We start from the raw sequence: 20,188 nt of genomic DNA, 5'->3' as shown, positions 1-20,188 counted from the left end.
CAAGACACTGTTCACCCATGTATTTTTCACTCTTCCATTTAGAGAAGTCCAAATTGGAGTTCTCCAAAAACATACATAAAAGGGAGAAAGGGAGAGAAGTTAAGAAATTAAATAATTGATTTTAGTAAACAAGTTTTTCATTTTCTATTTTTTCACTTCTCCACTTCTTTGTTTTTCTAAAAAATCCTTCATTTTTACATTTTGATAAATGGCCCGAATTCTAGCTAATGACTTTGGTAATGTTAGCTTTGTATTTGATATGCGAATAGAGTAGCTGATTGTAAGGAGTGAAGGTCCACCCCTAGTGTAATTTGTTCGGGTTTGAATTAATGCATTTTCTTTAAAATAAAAAATAAAATTAACTAAAACAAAAAAAAAGAAAAAAAGGAGAGACGCCAGAAAACTGAAATATTTTTACCTTCAAAACACTCTTATACAGTTATACCGATTTCCTTTTGCATCTCTGGCGTCGCCGGGCAACGACTAATCGGAGATGAGCGGCCACGATTCGAAATACTTCTCCACCACCAAGAAGGGTGAAATTCCTGAGCTCAAGGAAGAGCTAAATTCTCAGCACAAGGTCGCAGCTCACTCCCACTCACTCCTTTAATGCGTATATCTTTATGCACATACACTTTCATACTGCGTATAATCAAATTTTATTTTAGCATTTTGATACGAGTAGTTTTATCATATTTGTATCTTCAATTTGATCTGTATGAGCTATTGATATTGATTTAGCTCGTTTTTCCATTTCCATGGCGATTTAGATGAGCAACTCGTCAGATCTAGATACTCTTTAAACTGAATTGTCAACCTGATAGTTGAAAGATCTGAAATACTGTATCGATCTGAACAATTCGAGAATTTTTGTTTGCTGTCTTAGTGTCAATAACGTTTCTGATAGTTATTGTTTTGTTTATAATTAGGAATAATGTCTAACAGTGGCGCCCATCCCTTCTACAACACTGCTAACAGACAAATTTCTAAATACATCTAACCTTTTGGATCAAAATCTTAATTTTGTGTTTGCCTAATTGACTGATGGTAATTTAGTATTTGGAATTTTGTTGCTGAAAATTCAACTTGAGAGAGATGCGAGTGCAAGAACTCATTGCAATTGTCATGCCTTTACCAGTTTTCTCTCTTTCAATTGAAATTTAATATAAGTGTGTTTTATACATCCAAATTGCACTAGATATCACAAAATACAATCTATTGTGCCTCATGGAATCATGGTACCTATGGGTTGGTGCTTGTCTGCTTCAAAAACTGGTAGTTGATTATTTTGATGGGTTGCAGGACAAGCGAAAAGATGCTGTCAAAAAGGTGATTGCTGCAATGACTGTTGGGAAGGATGTTTCCTCACTCTTCACAGACGTTGTGAATTGTATGCAGACAGAAACTTTGGAGCTTAAGAAACTAGTTTACTTGTATCTTATCAATTATGCTAAAAGCCAGCCTGATCTTGCAATACTTGCAGTAAATACATTTGTGAAGGTAGGAAAACTTTATTCTGATTCTATTTGGTGCTATTTTTTTCCATTGGAATATTCAGAGAAAATATAAAACTGTTCTACTTAATAATAATCCATTTAAAAAAGCATTGAAAAGTCCGGACCTTTTTAATAATAGAAATTCTATCTCAAGTTTTCTAAAATTTCCAAGTTTTTTCATTTCTCATTGGAAAACAAGAAAACATGATTATTTTCCAATTTATAAAATATGAAAAAATTTGAAATCTGGTTTCTTTCTTTTTTTCATGTAAAATATAGCAATGTGAGTTTAAGTGACAATAGGTGGTGGTGGTAAATGGTGGTTGTGATTGGGGGTAGGTAGGCAGTGATGGATAGATTGGTGAGGGCATGACATGGTGATGGTAATTGTCGTAGTGGTAGTGGTGATGGAAAGGTAACGTAGGTGGGGGTAGGTAGGTAGACAGCGGTCGGGGTTGGTAGGTAAAAGTAATGGTGACCATAACAGTATTTTCTATTCTATTTTTTTTTTTTGTTTCCTAATTTAGAATGTAGGAAATGTTTTTCCAGTTTTCTGAAAACTGGATAATTTTCCAATTTATGAACCATTACATTCATTGGAAATTAAGATCACTAATTTATGGAGTACTTGTTGTTTAGCTTATCCTGGGGATTATGCATGGAAGATACAAGTTTCTCTCAGTAAATACCCCAATACCTCTCAACACATTGAGTTGGTTCCATTAATCTATGTTACAGAGAACTTAAGGTGTAGATCACAGTTGTTAGAATTGATAGGTGCCATCTATATATATTTATGAGAATTTTATTTTGACCAAATGATGTGCATTTTGTCAATGACTGAGGTAAAAGAGGTTTTTAGATATTTATGCTACAAATAATTTTAAGGTTTGATTGCACATGTTAGTCATAACTCTGGCATGTAATGTATTTATTTATTTAACATGAGTTCTACATAGTGTATAGTTGAATTTTCCATTAACTCTTGTATCATATGAATATTAATCAAGTTTTAGGCTTAGGTTTGTAATTTTGAATCAATCGGAAAGACTTTATCCTACTTACTTGTATGTGGGTATAATATGGATATTTTTAAATATGTGGAGTATATTTTTAAATCACCTTCTTTTGTTCCTAAAAGTTTTCCTTAATGATGTATTAAAACTTATGGTAAACTGAACACATGTGCAGGATTCACAGGACCCAAACCCCCTGATCCGTGCTTTGGCTGTACGGACAATGGGATGCATTCGTGTTGACAAGATCACTGAATATTTATGTGATCCTCTTCAGAGGTGTCTCAAGGTTAATTCAACTTCCTCTCCTCTGAATCTTTGCAGCAAGTTTTGAAGCTGGATCTTCTGTGTTAGACTGCTACTTGGATATTGTCTTGGGAAGATTGCAGTGCTTGAATTTGTATTAATGTTTACCTAAGCTATACTATTTCCCTTCACTTTCTTTTATTCAGGATGATGACCCATATGTTCGAAAGACTGCAGCTGTATGCGTTGCTAAACTTTATGACATAAATGCTGAGCTTGTTGAGGACAGAGGTTTCCTGGATGCTCTCACTGATTTGATATCTGACAACAATCCTATGGTTGTTGCAAATGCTGTTGCAGCACTTGCAGAAATTCAAGAGAACAGTAGTAGACCCATTTTTGAAATCACCAGCCATACACTGTCTAAACTCCTTACAGCTCTGAATGAATGCACTGAGTAAGTTTTCTGCAAAGGACTGTATTATGATTTTGACATTTGATGCTTTTGGCTCTTAAGTTTGTTCATCTAGTATTCATTTGGCATAAATCTCAAATGCTTGCTTATGAGAAGTTGTGATTACTTCTTCCTAGCAGTTAAACTAGATGAAACATGCTGTACTTTCTATTCTTTACTTTACTAATGGGAGTAACGATCCATTCATTTAGGTGGGGTCAAGTGTTTATATTGGATGCTCTCTCCAAATACAAAGCAACTGATGCTCGTGAAGCTGAAAACATAGTTGAGCGAGTAACTCCACGACTGCAGCATGCAAATTGTGCTGTTGTGCTTTCTGCCGTTAAGGTGACTGCCTTCATGTATACATGATTTATTCACTATGTTATTCTTATTGATGTTTGCATCCTAGTTCTGCCCTTTCATGTATGATGTGTGGATAGAAGTATGAAAATAGAAAGCTTTCCAATTTCACTAATTCAACATTTATTATGAAATAGAGGTAATTCACTTTTCTTCCCTTGTATGTGATGGCAATTCCTTTTTTCCCCATTGAGTTAAAAAATTGACAAGAATGACCCCTCAATTGATAGAAATTGGGCAGCAATAGTCCCTCTGCTGGCATTCTGGCAGAAACCCTTGTAGGATCATTTTTGTCCAGTTTTCAATTGTTGGGGACTGCCACTGTACTGAAAGTTTGACAGAAATGAAGCCCTAGCCATTAAGATTAGAAATTGGACAGTAAAGGTCTTTCCAATTTTTAGTAGTCTAGGGACTGTTCTTGTCAATTTTTGAACTTGGGGACAATTAACTGAACTGCCAATATAGTCCAAGGACCAAAGTGGAATTGGCTTTTATGGAATTTGTTTCCTCAGTTATTCATACTGACTCCACCTGTATTTCTTTGGTAAAAAAGGTGATATGTTTGCTCATTCCACCCTTTTTTATTTAATGTTTTTGGCAGATGATCCTTCAACAGATGGAACTCATCACCAGCACTGATGTTGTTCGAAATCTTTGTAAAAAAATGGCTCCTCCTCTAGTTACATTACTTTCTTCAGAACCCGAGATTCAGTATGTTGCATTAAGGAACATAAACCTCATTGTACAAAAGCGGCCAACAATTCTTGCCCATGAAATTAAGGTTCTAAGATGTGATTTACTATAAGCAGCATTATCTTTCTTAGATAAATGCACCATGCGCAGCCCTTTAACGTTTACAGGAATTGAAAGGGCTACTTTAAACATCTTTTTCTTTTTGTGTTAGGTGTTTTTTTGTAAGTACAATGATCCTATTTATGTGAAGATGGAAAAGTTAGAAATCATGATAAAGCTTGCATCAGACCGAAACATTGATCAGGTAAACCTACATTGGATGAATTAATTTTCTCTTTTGCTTGTAAGTTTTTGTAGTCCTATGGCATTATATCTCAAAGAAAGCACTTTTGCAGGTTCTCTTGGAGTTCAAGGAATATGCTACTGAAGTAGACGTTGATTTTGTCAGGAAGGCTGTTCGTGCTATTGGACGATGTGCCATCAAGTTAGAGAGGGCTGCCGAGCGTTGTATCAGTGTCTTGCTTGAATTGATCAAGATTAAAGTAAATTATGTTGTCCAAGAAGCTATTATAGTTATCAAAGACATCTTCAGGAGATATCCTAACACGTATGTTTAAATTCCTACTTGCTATATTGTATCATAATGAGTTAATTATTAAGGCTAGATTTTCTCTTCAGCTACGAGTCTATCATTGCTACACTGTGTGAGAGTTTGGACACTTTAGATGAGCCGGAGGCAAAGGTACTCTATAAGTCTTTGGAGACCCTACTTTTAAGATTGGCTCTTACTAAGTCATATGTTCCTTCTGCTACCAAACTTCATCTATTGATTACAGGCTTCAATGATCTGGATCATTGGTGAATATGCTGAGAGAATTGATAATGCAGATGAGCTCCTTGAAAGCTTTTTAGAGAGTTTTCCCGAGGAAACTCCACATGTCCAGTTGCAATTGCTGACAGCAACAGTCAAACTCTTCCTTAAGAAGCCAACTGAAGGCCCACAACAAATGATTCAGGTATTTCATTCTACATCCTGCCTAATGTTACAGAGGTCCCATGATGTTGTTTGAATTACTAACACATCAATTTGGCACGTTTCTGTTTCCTAAATGCTTCCACCTTTAAAATATCTTCCTTAAGTTGCAGTATAAGTTATTAACCCCCTTTAAGACCACTGTGCATCTTAACCTGCTGAGTTTGGTCTGTGATTGGGCGGGGAGGAGAATAGGACTCAGTTTATAGAGGTAGCCACTCTGCTTAATTTTTTGCCTGCATTTGTTCTAGTTTCATGCCTGCAGTATAGAACACCCCACCCTAACATGTATTACATGTTTATAACTACTACTAACGATGCATATTTAGAGGCATCCCCGCCCCCCCCCCCCCCCCCCCCCCCCCTTCTTCCTACAACCCACACCAATAAACAGATGCACACACATAACATAGTACTCCGTAGTTGTTTTAGTTGTGATATTTTGCAGGACTGAGATGGGTGTTTTATTTCTTACAAACAAATTTGTTTTTACCCTCTTGTTTACTTCTTCAATCTGTAGTCTACCAACACAACAGAGTTAAGAATGTAGAATTAGGTTTATAAATTGCCAAATTTGAAATGCAAGTCTGGTCTCTGTTCATAGTAGCAAAAGATTGTATTACTTCTATATCATATAACCCATATTTATATAATTTTACTTCCAGGTTGTCCTGAACAATGCCACAATGGAGACAGACAATCCAGATTTGCGAGATCGTGCATATATATATTGGCGCCTTCTTTCAACTGATCCTGAGGTATGCATGAACTAATAATTCTACTAACTACTACTGCTCTGATGCCTTTAGTTATTGATCATTCATTTGGGAATTGGGATGATAGAACTACTTGTACGTAATTATTGCAAAATTTATTGTTTCATTGTTGTCATTAACCTTTTGGGGTAATAGAAACTCTAATTCATAAATAGCCTCTATCTTTATTATTATTCATTTATCAGAATGTTAAATTTTTTGGTCATTTTCATCTTTCTCCTTCCTCCTGCAGTTCTAACCTTTATTTGAAAATTAAAGGACACTTCCATTTTCAATTTTCACAAAAGCACTTTTCCAAGTTGTTTAGGAAAGCTAATTACAATGCCATTCATGATTCAGAACATGCATCCCACAAGCGGTTTTTAAAAGCAGGCCTGCTTAATTTTGTTTTTGTTTTCGTTTTTTTTAATCTTACAGTCTGCAAAGGATGTTGTGTTGGCCGAAAAGCCTGTGATCAGTGATGATTCCAACCAACTTGATCCTTCTCTTCTAGATGAACTTCTTGCCAATATTGCTACACTATCTTCTGTCTATCATAAGCCTCCAGATTCATTTGTAAACCGTGTGAAGATCACTCAGAAAACAGAAGAGGAGGAATTTCCTGATGGGGCTGAGGCAGGGTATTCTGAATCACCTGCCCACCCAGTTGACAGTGGTGCTTCAACTCCAGCTACTTCAAGCAGTTCGCCCTATACTGTACCAAGGCAACATACCACTGCACCAGCTGCACCTGCAGCTCCTACAGTCGTGCCGGATTTACTTGATCTAGGAGGGGAAAGTAACAACTCTGCTATTGTGCCTGTTGATCAACCTTCAGTAGCTGCTAGGTATGTACTGTCAGTATTAGTATATTACAAATGCTAATAAGGACTATTATAGGGTTATCGGATTTGGTACAAAGCATAGAACTTTTGCCTCGTTAGTATGTTATTTGATTTGGTTCAAACTTCAAAGCATAGAGGATGTTGTATTTTTCTGAAGTTGTAAATTTGGATGAGAAAACTCATGGAATACTGATTCTCTGATTGCAGCCCCATTCTGCCTGTCCTACTGCCAGCATCTACTGGTCAAGGATTACAAATCAGTGCACAAGTGATACGAAGAGATGGCCAAATATTTTACAGCATGTTGTTTGAGAACCACTCCCAGATTGCACTTGATGGGTTCATGATTCAGTTCAATAAGAATACTTTTGGTCTTGCTGCTGCTGGACCACTCCAGGTATAAACTTGTAGATATCCCCATCCTCCCACCCCCAACCACCCTTTCCCCTTCCCCCTCCCTCTTTTTCAGAAGGGAAGGTTGTATTTAGACTTTTTTTCATCATTTCATTTCCCCCCTCTTCGTTTTGAAGTTGACAAGCCTTTTCAATAGGTACCGCAATTGCAACCTGGGACATCTGCGAGCACTCTGCTCCCTATGGTTTTATTCCAGAATCTTTCTCCAGGTCCCCCAAACTCCCTTTTGCAAGTTGCAGTTAAAAATAATCAACAGCCAGTATGGTACTTCAATGATATGATCTTATTTAATGTGTTCTTTACTGAGGATGGCAAGATGGAGCGTTCCACTTTTCTTGAGGTAACTGAAGTTTGTCTAAAATGTTCTGTTACTCAATCCGTAGACGACGATAAAGTAGAAATGTAGAATTGATCACAATAACACTTGGCCCGTCTTAGTAGAGAGAAATCTTTAGATATAATGTGCAACTGACTTCTGAGGAGCAGTTTTCTAATTAAGTTTGAAGTTATTTTAGTTCTCCGTATGCTTCTATGATAGAATTTTAGCATTCACTAAGCAAGTGCTTTATGGTTTTTCGGGAGACTGATGGATGACTAATCTTTTCCTGTCTATGGTGCAGACATGGAAGTCATTGCCTGATTCAAATGAGGTCTCAAGGGAGTTTCCCGGGATCATTATAAATAGTGTTGAAGCAACCGTTGAGCATTTAGCCACATGTAACATGTTTTTCATTGCCAAGCGGAAGCATGCTAACCAGGAGGTGTTGTATCTTTCGGCAAAGATCCCTCGGGGAATCCCTTTCTTGATTGAGCTTACAGGTGCAGTTGGGATTCCAGGTCTTAAATGTGCAATCAAGACTCCTAGCCCAGAAATGGCTCCTTTGTTCTTCGAAGCCCTCGAGATTCTCCTCAAGAGTTAATAATCTGTCTATCCTCTCGCCCTTCTTCCGATAATTTCGTCTGACTCCTCTTTTCAATCTTTGGTTGTGGCTACTGCTGTTCCATTTTTGTATGATTCTTAGTTTAGTGATCTTCATTCTTTTTCTCAGATCTTCCGGGTTCAAATGCATAATCTTCCAGTTTCAACATTTACTGTAGGTTTTAATTATAAATATTTGAGACTTGTGTTTGCGGAAGTATGAATATATGTAGCCACATTGAACTATGGAGTGTATTATAGAAATGGTACCCTTGAATTGCTTCTGGAATGTAATATGCTTCTTTCTTTGGATTTTTGGTGTACATGTCCCAATCAATTAAAACAGTTTGAAATTTGATCCATAACTGTCATATAAAATTTCTCTCCAATAAAGAATTATAGTTTAGGTAGGCATAACCACCTTCTGGTCGTGTCACTGTGTGTGTTGATATTTGTCAGTCTAGAATGTGGTTCCAAACAAGAAATTAATTTTTTTTCATCTTTATATAATTTATGCAAATGGTGAGTGTACAAGGTAAATCACACATTTGAGGATTTAATGCACCCTGACAAAATTCTTTAAAAGTAAGTTTTTGTCCAAAATTAAAAGATAATCCATCAATAGCAATCATTTCAACAAATTTGCGTCTAGTTTTCTCATCTGAATAACGAAATAAAGCATTAGATTTAGTGGCATACCTGATAATTTGTTGTTGAGTAAAGCATTAGATTTAGTGGCATACCTGCTAATTTGTTGTCGAGTTTGTATATTTTACTTGGTCCGGATGCTTTGAGCATATATGTTTTCGGGAATAAGGTTCAATTGGCCCCTGAACGTAACCTGAAAATGCAATTAGGCTACTGAATGAAAAAAAAAAAAAAAAGAAGTGCAATTAGGCCACTGAACACTCTAAATGTATGCAATTTTCATCAATTTTAGCAGGTTACCTGCTTACGTGGTAGCTGAGTTGGCATTTTAATAATTTTTAATAATAATTTAAAAAAAAACAAAAAAACAAAAAACAAAAAACGACGAGGTGACCGGTCGTTTTATTTAATTTATTTATTTTTATTTAAACTTTTTTTCAAATTTTTTTTTTTTTAAAAATTATTATTAAAATTTATTAAAAATTATTAAAAATGGCAACTCAGCTGCCACGTAAGCAGGTAACCTGCTAAAATTGATGGTAACCTGCTATCCAGTGAAGTTGCAAACATTTGGAGTGTTCAGTGACCTAATTGCACGTTTTTGAAGTGTTCAGTGGCCTAATTGCACTTTTTTTTTTTTTTCGTTCAGTGGCATAATTGCATTTTCAGGTTACGTTCAGTGGCCAATTTGAACCTTATTCCTATGTTTTCGATATGTCCCATATCCACTGGATTTAGAATCAAATGAAGAATGAAAAGGTTGAGAGTTATAAGAGGTAGGTTGAGGTTCATTTACGGCTAGTTGGGGGTTTGGATTTAAATCTTGATAATATGACTGTTTTTTTTTTTTTTTTTTTTTTTTTTTTTTTTTTTTAATTCATGGTATTGATATTTACTTAGAAATCTATGAACCGAATGTCATGGAGGTTCAAAAGAAATAGATTTGCCACGATTTACAGGACTGTCACTAGCTTGGCCATCTTAAGAGAAAGATTATTTGCTTGAACCATCCATTTATAAGTATAAAAATGATAGAGGTAGAGTTGTAGAGATAAACAAAAATGTAAACTAAAGGAATGGAGAGCAGAGTCACATAAATATATTGAGAATTGTAGAAGTATTCAGATTTTAGAGAATGAATGAGAGAATGAGAGTATTGAGAGTTTGGTAAGAAAAATGTTTTCAAAACTCTAATTTATAGTGTAGTTGGAGGCTGGAAAAGTACGTGGAAGCATCAAGCATGGAAGTATGTATAACACCCCCGATTTTAACATCAATTTAAAGCTTAAGCATAAAGGATAAACTAGTCATTCATTTAAGATAAAGCGGAAGCTAATAATCAAATACGGGAATGTCATGTCACACCTATCTAGACTACAGGTGCACAGGCTAGATTACTAAGTCAAAAGCACAATCAACGGTTAACAAAACATAAACTAGGCACACAGGCCACAAGTCTAGAACTGTAAAAAAGGAAACTACGCTATCTACTCGCCACTAGCGCACTCTCCTGGATCTACTCAAAACCTGTAAAACAAGGGATAACACCCGTCAGCGAATAATGCTGGTAACACACCAATACGCGTTGAGTATCATAATATATAGATATAATAAAAATCATTTGAGACAGTGAAATACAATATATATATATATATATATATATATATATATATATATATATATATATATATATATATATATATATATATATATCCTTTAAAACGAGAAGAGGAAACATCAATAGACTCATCATAGCATCACTCTCAACCAAAGACCAACGTCAACAAGACTCAACAAGCCAATAAGGACCACATAAGCAACATGCTTAACAATCATAATACAACATACGATAATCAAGGTAGAATTCACATTAGACATGCTCATAGGCAAAGAAAGATAAGGATTCATAATCAACAACAAATATCAAGTACCAAGTTCCAACCTTATGCCCTGTTCCAACCTTATGGCTACCCCCGGCCTTATCTCAGTTCCAACCTTATGGCTACCCCCGGCCTTATCTCAGTTCCAACCTATGCCTCCAGTGCCACCCTAAACGCCAAGTCCAACCTTATTCTGCCTGGGACCGTCGTCCCCCACCAATCATTATACCGCCGAACTCTCAACACACGCAGTGTCATTAAATATCATAGTAACAATACCACCGATCTCATGAGCAAAGCTCAGTAACAATACCACCAATCTCATAGTAACACATAATCATCATCAAGAGGATTGAGGCTCATCAATAGCCCAATCAAGTATCAACAAACGTGTACAACATATGTACAAGATCAAGACAACGAATACAACCGATAGATACCAATGAAAGGCATAGATAGACCATCAACAACGGTATAACAACAATAGACTTCAATCCCACGATTCACATGATTGGTAACACAAGTTGCCAATCCTCATCGGGAACAAACAAGCAACACATACTAGTATCAACAACATTAGAACTAGCATGTACATCGTAAAGGGAAAACATAACGGTTCAATCGAACCTCAACGACTTCACATAAATCCAACGGATCATAATGTTGGATCATAAGCACGATTCAAGACTCATAATCCTATCATGGATACTTAGGACACCGTTCTAGACGTACGAAACATCAAAGGAGACACACAAGTACTCAAGAATTCATCAAACGGAGGCCAAAACATCACGTACCAGAGGGTGGAACCACGGGTGGACAACCACCCGCCGACCCCCATCACAAGTTCCAGCGGGCGGAACCACGGGTGGACAGCCACCCGCGACTCTGCCCGCCATCCTTCACCTTCCACCCGCGGGTGGAACGATGGGTGGACAGCCACCCGCTGTTCAGCCCGCGGGTACATTTACCCAGGGGAGATTTTCCCTTCGGGGAAAAACATCAACAATGCCATGTCCAAGTCCAAAACACCCAAAAACCTCACATTCAACAAGGAAATGACTTGAACACATGAATAGCTCAAAAGATAGCAGTAAAGAACCCTAGATACAAGCTCTAACATGCATAAACACAAGATTATGCATCAAATCTCACAAGAACATCAAGAACATCAAATAGAATGTCAAGAATCATCATAACAAGTTCAAAATAAGTTTTGTATAGCATGGGTTACCTTTGTAGACCAAGATACACTTTCTTTCTAGCCCCTAGACTTCTCCTCGAAGTTCCTCCTCAACCAAATCTTCTCAACACAACCAAGCACACAAAGAAAAATCACAACTTAGATAAAGACTAGGCAAAGCTACTCAAAAACACCAACTAAGCTAAGATCTTACCCTTCCTAGTGCTTTGATGGTGGAAAGGTGGAATCTTGGAGAGTTCTTTTGCAAGGATGATAGGGGATTTTACTTGGCTTGGAGAGAAAGCTAGCTTTTCTAGAGAGAAGGTAGAGTGACTAACGTTTCTTGCCAAATGTAGGAAGTGAAGTGTGATCTTGCTACGGTGAACCTTGAATGCCAAGCAAGGGTGAAAAGGCTAAAATACCCTTACTTTCTTAAAAAGACTTGGAAGACCTCAAAAGGTTAGGTACAACCTATAAAGCTCAAGGTCCTTTTATTGACTAAACCAATTGACCAAGGAATTGGTCAATTCAAGTCCTCCGACTTTACAATTAAGAAATTGGAAGGGAAAATTCATAAGGAAGATTTAGAATTAATTGTATAGTTAATTCTATTTAAGAATTGGATTTTTGGGGTGTCACAGTATGGAAGTGTAAAAAGTTAGAACGAAGTGAATTTTTTTTTTTTTTTTTTAAAATGGACCGTTTTTATTGCAGGCTACACAAATGGTCAGTTAAAAAAAACATTTACAAAAATTTGGACAAAAGAGCCAAAAATATTGAAAGGGAAACCAACTTGTCTACTGTTAGGAAAAAAAAAAAGAACAATCTGGTCTCGTAGTGAACCCCTTGACCAAGAGTGTTGCCCATGAGAGAAGGGTGATGTCCAAAGAGAAGCAAGATGACCTTTTTATAGAGTCTAGACCCTATCCTCGTTGCTAAATGTGTGGCCATGGTTCCTCATTCACCTTGTTCACACGTGTCCCCGTCTGCACCCCCATTACTTGCCATACCATACCCCTTCCTTCTCTCTTTCCATAGTACCCCCTCCGTACCCCTTCTCGCTGCCTCACCTTCATCAACCCCGCCGGTGTGACTAAGCCCGCTCTACCCTTGCCGACCACGTCTCAACCTAGGGAAGCCGACAGGTCCTCCTACGGGTTGGTGGCGAGTCATGTCCCCCCCCCCCCCCCCCCCTATTAAGGACCTACCTGAAAATCGGAGATCTCTATGCTTAAGGTATCCGACAATATCTAATAGTAAAGTCAACAAACTATACTAGATAAAGTCGAATACATACAACCAATTTGTAAATTTTAACCGATGTTTCAAACTACTAAGTGAAAAAATACCCGCGAGTAGTTCTTAGTGCAACCTTTAAATAGAGTAAACAGGAAATCAACTTAGCAGAAAATCAAAACGCACACAGTTTGTTAACCCAGTTCGGGGAGTTATTCTCCTATGTCTAGGGGGCATTCCAAACACATATTTCCCAACTCACACTAATCACCAACACTAGCCATACAAGTGAGTAACATGCAAAATTACATGCTACAGAATCTAACAGATTTAATTAGCTACATTGTGCATGGAATTCGCCCATTAGTTGGCAATGATGATATCCAATCAGCACATCATGACGCTCTCCCTCAAAAGTAACTTGTTACAGATGTCCAGTCCGCAAATTTGGAACTCGGTGCCCTAATTCTTGAACCAACAAGAATATAATACTGATGGCCTCTCGACTTGATCAATTGAGGCTTCGATCAATTCATCTCTAGATAGAGCAATCAAGTCTTCGGTTAAGTTCAAATGGACTTCTCTAGGCATATTTTCTTCAGTTTAACTCATCTCTTAGAGAAAGGCCTCTCATCCCTCTTTTTGGAACAGTAGTTTGCAGTCTTCTTTATCTCTTCGCTTCTGCAAAAGTTGTAATGACTTCAACTGTCTTCTTCAAACTTAGACCTTAACCACGAATTAGATGTTAAACTAGTTCAACTTGAAATGTATTCTCTAGATAGAACTTAATTCTGGTAGTTAGGAACATGATCGAAAGTTATGATTTCAACTTAATATGTGAACTAACTCTTTGTGCCAAAAATCACTAATAGCGCGAAGGAAAAAAAAAAAAAAAACTTTTAATTAACTCATATTTCACATTAACACTGCCTTCCCCCCTCCTTCCAATTAAGCCCAATATCTATACACCCTCTCTTTGTGGACCTAGCTTCCCCCCTGCTTCCACGCCTAATAATAGCCTTTCACCCCATCTTTGTGGACCTAGCTTCCCCTCTTCTTTTACTCCCAATAACCTTCCACCCCTTCCTTGTGGGCATATCTTCTAAAAGATGAGTTTGTAAGTTTCAATATGAGTAATTATATTGATTTTGAATTATTCAAATGGGGATTCCTTGCTCAAACTCAAAGATGGTCATTTGTACGTGTATCAAATATCCATCACAAGCCGTGTGATACGAAAAAGTCATTTTGCTTAGATTCATTTGTAAAAGAATAGAGGGAATGAGAAAGATAAAGAATTTTGAACCGCCAATGAATATTAAAAACATGATAGGATAAAAAGTTGGGGAATCCAAAGACGGAGCCAAAGGGGGGGGGGGGGGGGGTAGGGGGGCAACTGCCCCCCCCCCCCTTCACCCCACCCTATATATAATATTTGTATGTATATATGTATATATAGTGCATGTTTTAGAATTAGTATAGGAAAACTATTAAATGTTAATAAGAAATGAGTTAGATTAGTTAGTAGAGCACATGTTTGGTAATAGTTAGGGTAAGGGTTTGAATCTTTTAGTATCAACATAGTTTTACAGTTTTTTTTTTAACTCCTTCCCCTAGGCATCAACAGAGTCACGTTTTTAATATTTAATACACACACACATATATCATTCTTTTATATTAATAGTGAGCTGTGTAATTTATAATGAGTTTTCTATTTAAATTATTTTATTAAATTAATTATGTTTCATATTTTGTTATGAATATTTTTATAAAGTTTCCATGTGTTTTATTTTTTGCCCATATCCAACAATATTTACAACTATATTTCTTAGATAATTTTTTTTTTCAAATTATCTCTTTTGTTTTAATGTTTCGCTTTTACTAAAAAAAATTATGAATTTGTCCCTACTGCTTCGCCCCTCATTTCCCGGGGGAAATCCACTAAGCTCCCCTCCTTTCAAGTCCAATAACCTTTTCTCCTTTATCATTTATTCTTTTTAGGTAAAGACTTGCTAGATCAGCAGTCACATGGCTCACATGACTCAATCAATAATATTTAAAATGTCTTCACCCTTTGAAAATTTCATGAATTTTTTTTATTTATTGGAAAGAATGAATTTTGTTTATTGCTTTAAACACATGCATTTTAGATTGATATTTTAATATTATTTTACGATTGAAGGTTAAAATTAAAATAATTAAATTAATAACTAAAAAGAGTGGATCTACAAAATTAAAAGTAGAATAAACTTATATATAAAAAGAACAAACTTGCATATCACTTACAATCTATCAATTTAATTTGTAGAACACTATGATCGAGGACAAGTGTTACGTAGGATGAAAAAATTCTTAGCTAGACTTGATCGATGTGAGCTATACCCAACTGTGCACAAAAACTAATGCACAATCTACAATACAACACGTAAAACAACAATGTTGGTAGTCATAACATTTTATTACACAAGAATAAAATTTATCCACTTCACCTCAAATAATGACTACAAGTTTAACTGGCCACCAAAAAAAAAAAAAAAAACGATGTAATTCGTGCAGAGCGAGCAAACCTAACCAAGACCGAACTTGTGGTCACTCATTCATTCAAGGAACGTTGGTGGCTGCACCAGCCTTGTGCCTAGCAGCAAAGTTGTTAATAACCAAGGCGAGAGCATTGCTGGTGACTTGTACCACATTTACCACTAACTAAACATTAAAATCATTATTCTAAGTAATTTATTTTACACAAAATTTAAATTCAAATCCTTCTCAATTTGTTTACACGAATCACACAGTCCCTAAGTGTCCCTAGCTAGAAAGTTTACTCCATCTCTTTTGTAAACTCATTAATGTGGCTGATTGATATAGTGTTGTCCTAGAAATCTACTTAAGATATCGTTGAGTGACTTACCCAGGTGATATGGTGCTAGAGTCCTAGAGAAGTCTATATATATATATATATATATATATATATATATATATATATATATATAATTAAGTTCCATTGCGGGTGAGTGTCTTTCGTGCGGTTGTACGGGTGATTAATGTGCGTGAATTTTGTACTTAATGTGCGTGAGTCTTGTGCTTAAGGTGCGTGAGATTTGTGCTTAATGTGCGTGAGTGTGTAATGCTTAATGTGCGTGAGTTTTGTACTTAAGGTGCGTGAATTTTGTGCTTAATGTGCGTGAGTGTGTACTTAATGTGAGTTTTGTGTGAGTTGTTGTTGAAACTTTAAAGTGCATGAGTTTTGTGCTTAATGTGCATGAGTTTTGTGCTTAAGGTGCGTGTGTCTTGTGCTTAAGGTACGTGAGTTTTGTACTTAATGTGCGTGTGTGTGTACTTAATGTGAGTTGTTGTTAAAACTTAAGGTGCGTGTGTTTTTGTGCTTAAGGTGCGTGAGTTTTGTGCTTAAAGTGCGTGAGGGTTGTGCTTAAGATGCATGACTTTTGTGCTTAAGATGCGTGAGTTTGTGTTCTGAATGTATTTTGTTTGTGTGTTTAATGTGCGTGTGTTGTGTACTTAAAGTGCGCTAGTGTAATGCTTAATGTGAGTCCACCCGCACAACCGCACGGGAAGCACCACCCGCACCTGATCCCTTCCCTCTATGTATGTATGTATGTATGTATGTATCTATCTATCTATCTATCTATCTATCTATCTATCTATATATGTATATATATATATATATATATATATATATATATATATATATATATATATATATATGAACAAGTTCTTAGGAAAAAATTAAGAACCAATTTCATCCTTACATCGAAAAAAATTAGACGGATCAGATCATATTTTAAAAAAATGTGGTGACATTTTCGTAATTATCACTAACTTTACTATTTAAACTTAAATACTAAAATCTGGACTTCTCATAATTTTTCATATTTTCACATTTAGTATTAACATATTGCACATTTAGTTTTTAACATTTTGCACAATTAGTATTAAAAGATTGCACTTAAAAAAATGCGAAAGTGCATTGCACTTAGGATTTTGATTTTAGAGTTTATGACAGAGTTTTTTGTTTTATTTGGTTTAGTGGTTCACTTTTTACTGTTTAGGATCTTGCATTTACGATTTTGATTTAAAATTTAACTTTTTGATTGATTTTTTAAAATTTATCCAAGTTTGCATATTTAATTAATTGTTACATATTGCATATTTAAGTGTTCAGATATGTAAAGTGACGTTGACAATAATTACAAAAATGTCATTGCAACTTTTTTTTTTTAAACATCGAAGACGTAATTTTATTTTATTTTATACCGTCACTACATTTTCGAGAAATATGATGCTATACTTAACCCTTCACTTATCTTCGCTTGACAATTTGAAGCAAAACTAGATGGTTTGTAATATATATTTGTAGTTGTTATTTTTTTTTTCTTTTCTTTTATATAATAAAATATGGCATATCCGGCCTTCACTGGTGGCAATATGAAGCTACCCCTACCTACCATGACCATGACTATAACCAAGAACTAGAGAGAAGTAGATCAAGAACGGAAGCAAGTCAATCCAAGTGGCAGAGTAAAATAAATGATTGACTAATATGATCTCCTCCCAGAAGACAAGTAAATTTATTTAATGATGGATGACACGTGTGTGGTATTTGTTTTTAAACAAAGCGCTGACCAAAGTATAGCTAGCAGTGGAAACCAGATCGATCTATAGCCCTATATATAGGCATCCGATTACTCCAAAATAGTCAACGTACAGTATTAAAGAGATATTTTAATTTGGGTCGGTTTCTTGGTTCTTGAAAACAATCCTCAACTATTTTTTTTTTTTTTATTATTATAAGGAAGGGGATACCCTACATATACACACTATTGCCTCAATTGAGGTTCAAACCTTACATTTCCCACTTAGGGGAGTAATCCGATACCAGTGAACTACAAGCTACTTGGTCAATCCTCAACTATTATTAAACCTTATTTAGCTCAAACAAAAACACGGAAACGACAAATTAAACACAGAAAAACGCGTGTGCTTGTGTGTATCACTGTGTATATATATAGGGGATGGTTATAGTGCGGTAGGAGCTTTAATTACGGCCATGCGGATTAATTTGATTATTAAATAAGTTCACATTAACGATTGAAAATTAAAAAAGGAAAAAAATACAGTGATAATTTCGTATTTTCTTGTAATGACTAATGAGTAGTGCATTTAGATATGTTTTATGGTATTTTGAGTCTAAATGCACTATCTAGCATATCTATGTGCACCACAGACCCGTACCGGCATTTAGTGCACTACAAAATTAAACTTGGTGTAGGAAATTACCAAAATGTAAATGCATTATTTTCCATTTTTAGTGATTTTCAACCGTCGTTGATCTTAGCTCATCTAATGATCCAAATTGATCTGCATGACCGCATGTGGAGTCAGCGTTGCATCTGATCACCACTTTCTTGGCTTAGGATCCCAAGAGAACACACTTCCAACACAAAGTTAAGAATGAACCAATCTCATCAGTCTTACATCTGTAAAAATCGGACAGATCAGAACAAATTAAAAAAAATACTGATGGCATCTCAACTTGATCAATTGAGGCTTCTACCAATTCATCTCCAGATAGAGCGATCAAGTGTTAGATTAAGTTCAAATGGACTTCTCTAGGTATATTTTCTTCCATTTAACGCATCTCTTAGAGAAAGACCTCTCATCCCTCTTCTTGGAACACTTTGCAGTCTTCTTTATATCTTCGCTTCCGCAAAAGTTGTAATGACTTGAACCTTCTCCTTCAAACTTTGACCTTGACCACGAATTAGATGTTAAACTAGTTCAACTTGAAATGTATTCTCTAGATAGAACTTGATTCTGGTAGTTCAAGAACAGGATCGAAAGTTATGATTACAACTCAAAAAGTGAACAAACTCTGTGTATCAAAAATCTTTAACAACACGAAGGAGAAAAAAAAAACTTTTAATTAACTCATATTTCACATTAACACTACGGCAAATTATATCATGCACCACGGTGCATGATCAATCATGCACCGCGCGTCCTTTTGTTAAATGAAAAAAAAACGGTGTTTGTTTTCCGCCGTTTCGCACCCTTTCACAAAAAGTGACCCTGTTATTCATTGTCATTTTGTATACACTGCAGTTTCAGTTCAACACAACTACAGTTTCATTTCGATATAACTATAGTTTCATTCGATATTTATAGACTCAAATATGTGAAAATGTTATTTTATTTTATTTTATATACACTATAGTTTCATTAAAACACAACTACATGATCATTTTGATATAATTACAGCTTCATTGTACAATATACACTCAAATATGTGAAATGTTATTCAGTTTCATTTTATATACACTGCAGTTTTATTTCACTATAACTACAGTATCATTTTGATATAACTATAGTGTCGGTTTAGATATACTGTAGTGTCAGTTGGTGTTTAATACACCAAACAAGCGGACTCCGTTAACTATAACGGCGGGCCGTTTCTTTACTTAAAGAAACGGCGTCGTTTTTTACCACGGTGCATGTATGATATAACGACTGTAACACTACCTCCCCCCTCTTTCCAAGCCCAATATCTCTCCACCCCCTTTTTGTGGACCTAGCTTTCCCCTGCTTCCATGCCTAATAATAGCCTTTCACCCCATCTTTGTGGACCTAACTTCCCCCTCCTTCTACTCCGAATAACCTTCATTCCCTCCTTGTGGGCCAATCTTCTAAAAGATGAGTTTGTAAGTTTCAATATAAGTAATTATATTGATTTTGAATCATTCAAATGGTGTTTCCTTACTCAAACTCAAAGATGGTCATTTGTACGTGTATCAAATATCCATCACAAGGCGTGTGATATGAAAACACCATTTTATTTAGATTCATTTGTAAAAGAATAGAGTGAATGAGAAAGATAATGAATTTTGAACCGCGAATGAATATGAAAAACAAGAAAGGATAAAAAGTAAGAGATTTCGAACTGAGCTACCATCCTTTCACGCCCAATAATCTTTTTCTCATTTACCACTTAT

At 35.9% G+C, this 20,188-nt stretch overlaps 1 protein-coding gene across 1 annotated transcript; it reads left to right on the top strand.

The window, feature by feature from the left end:
- The first annotated feature begins 370 nt into the window (after nt 1-370).
- LOC109157130 (beta-adaptin-like protein B) lies at nt 371-8,546 on the top strand. The gene is made up of 15 exons (XM_019305023.1): nt 371-580; nt 1,303-1,500; nt 2,688-2,801; nt 2,965-3,215; nt 3,425-3,560; nt 4,177-4,356; nt 4,480-4,572; nt 4,664-4,875; nt 4,947-5,010; nt 5,105-5,284; nt 5,967-6,059; nt 6,495-6,904; nt 7,109-7,298; nt 7,452-7,655; nt 7,936-8,546. Exons 1-15 carry the CDS (start codon nt 494-496, stop codon nt 8,233-8,235), a joined length of 2,712 nt encoding a protein of 903 aa, XP_019160568.1. The 5' UTR covers nt 371-493; the 3' UTR covers nt 8,236-8,546.
- Nucleotides 8,547-20,188: the final 11,642 nt, after the last annotated feature.

Source organism: Ipomoea nil, unplaced genomic scaffold (assembly GCF_001879475.1).
Source record: "Ipomoea nil cultivar Tokyo-kokei standard unplaced genomic scaffold, Asagao_1.1 scaffold2761, whole genome shotgun sequence".
NCBI lineage: Eukaryota > Viridiplantae > Streptophyta > Magnoliopsida > Solanales > Convolvulaceae > Ipomoea > Ipomoea nil.
Note: the sequence above shows the minus strand (reverse complement) of the source record. Positions and strands in the feature narration are given on the sequence as shown.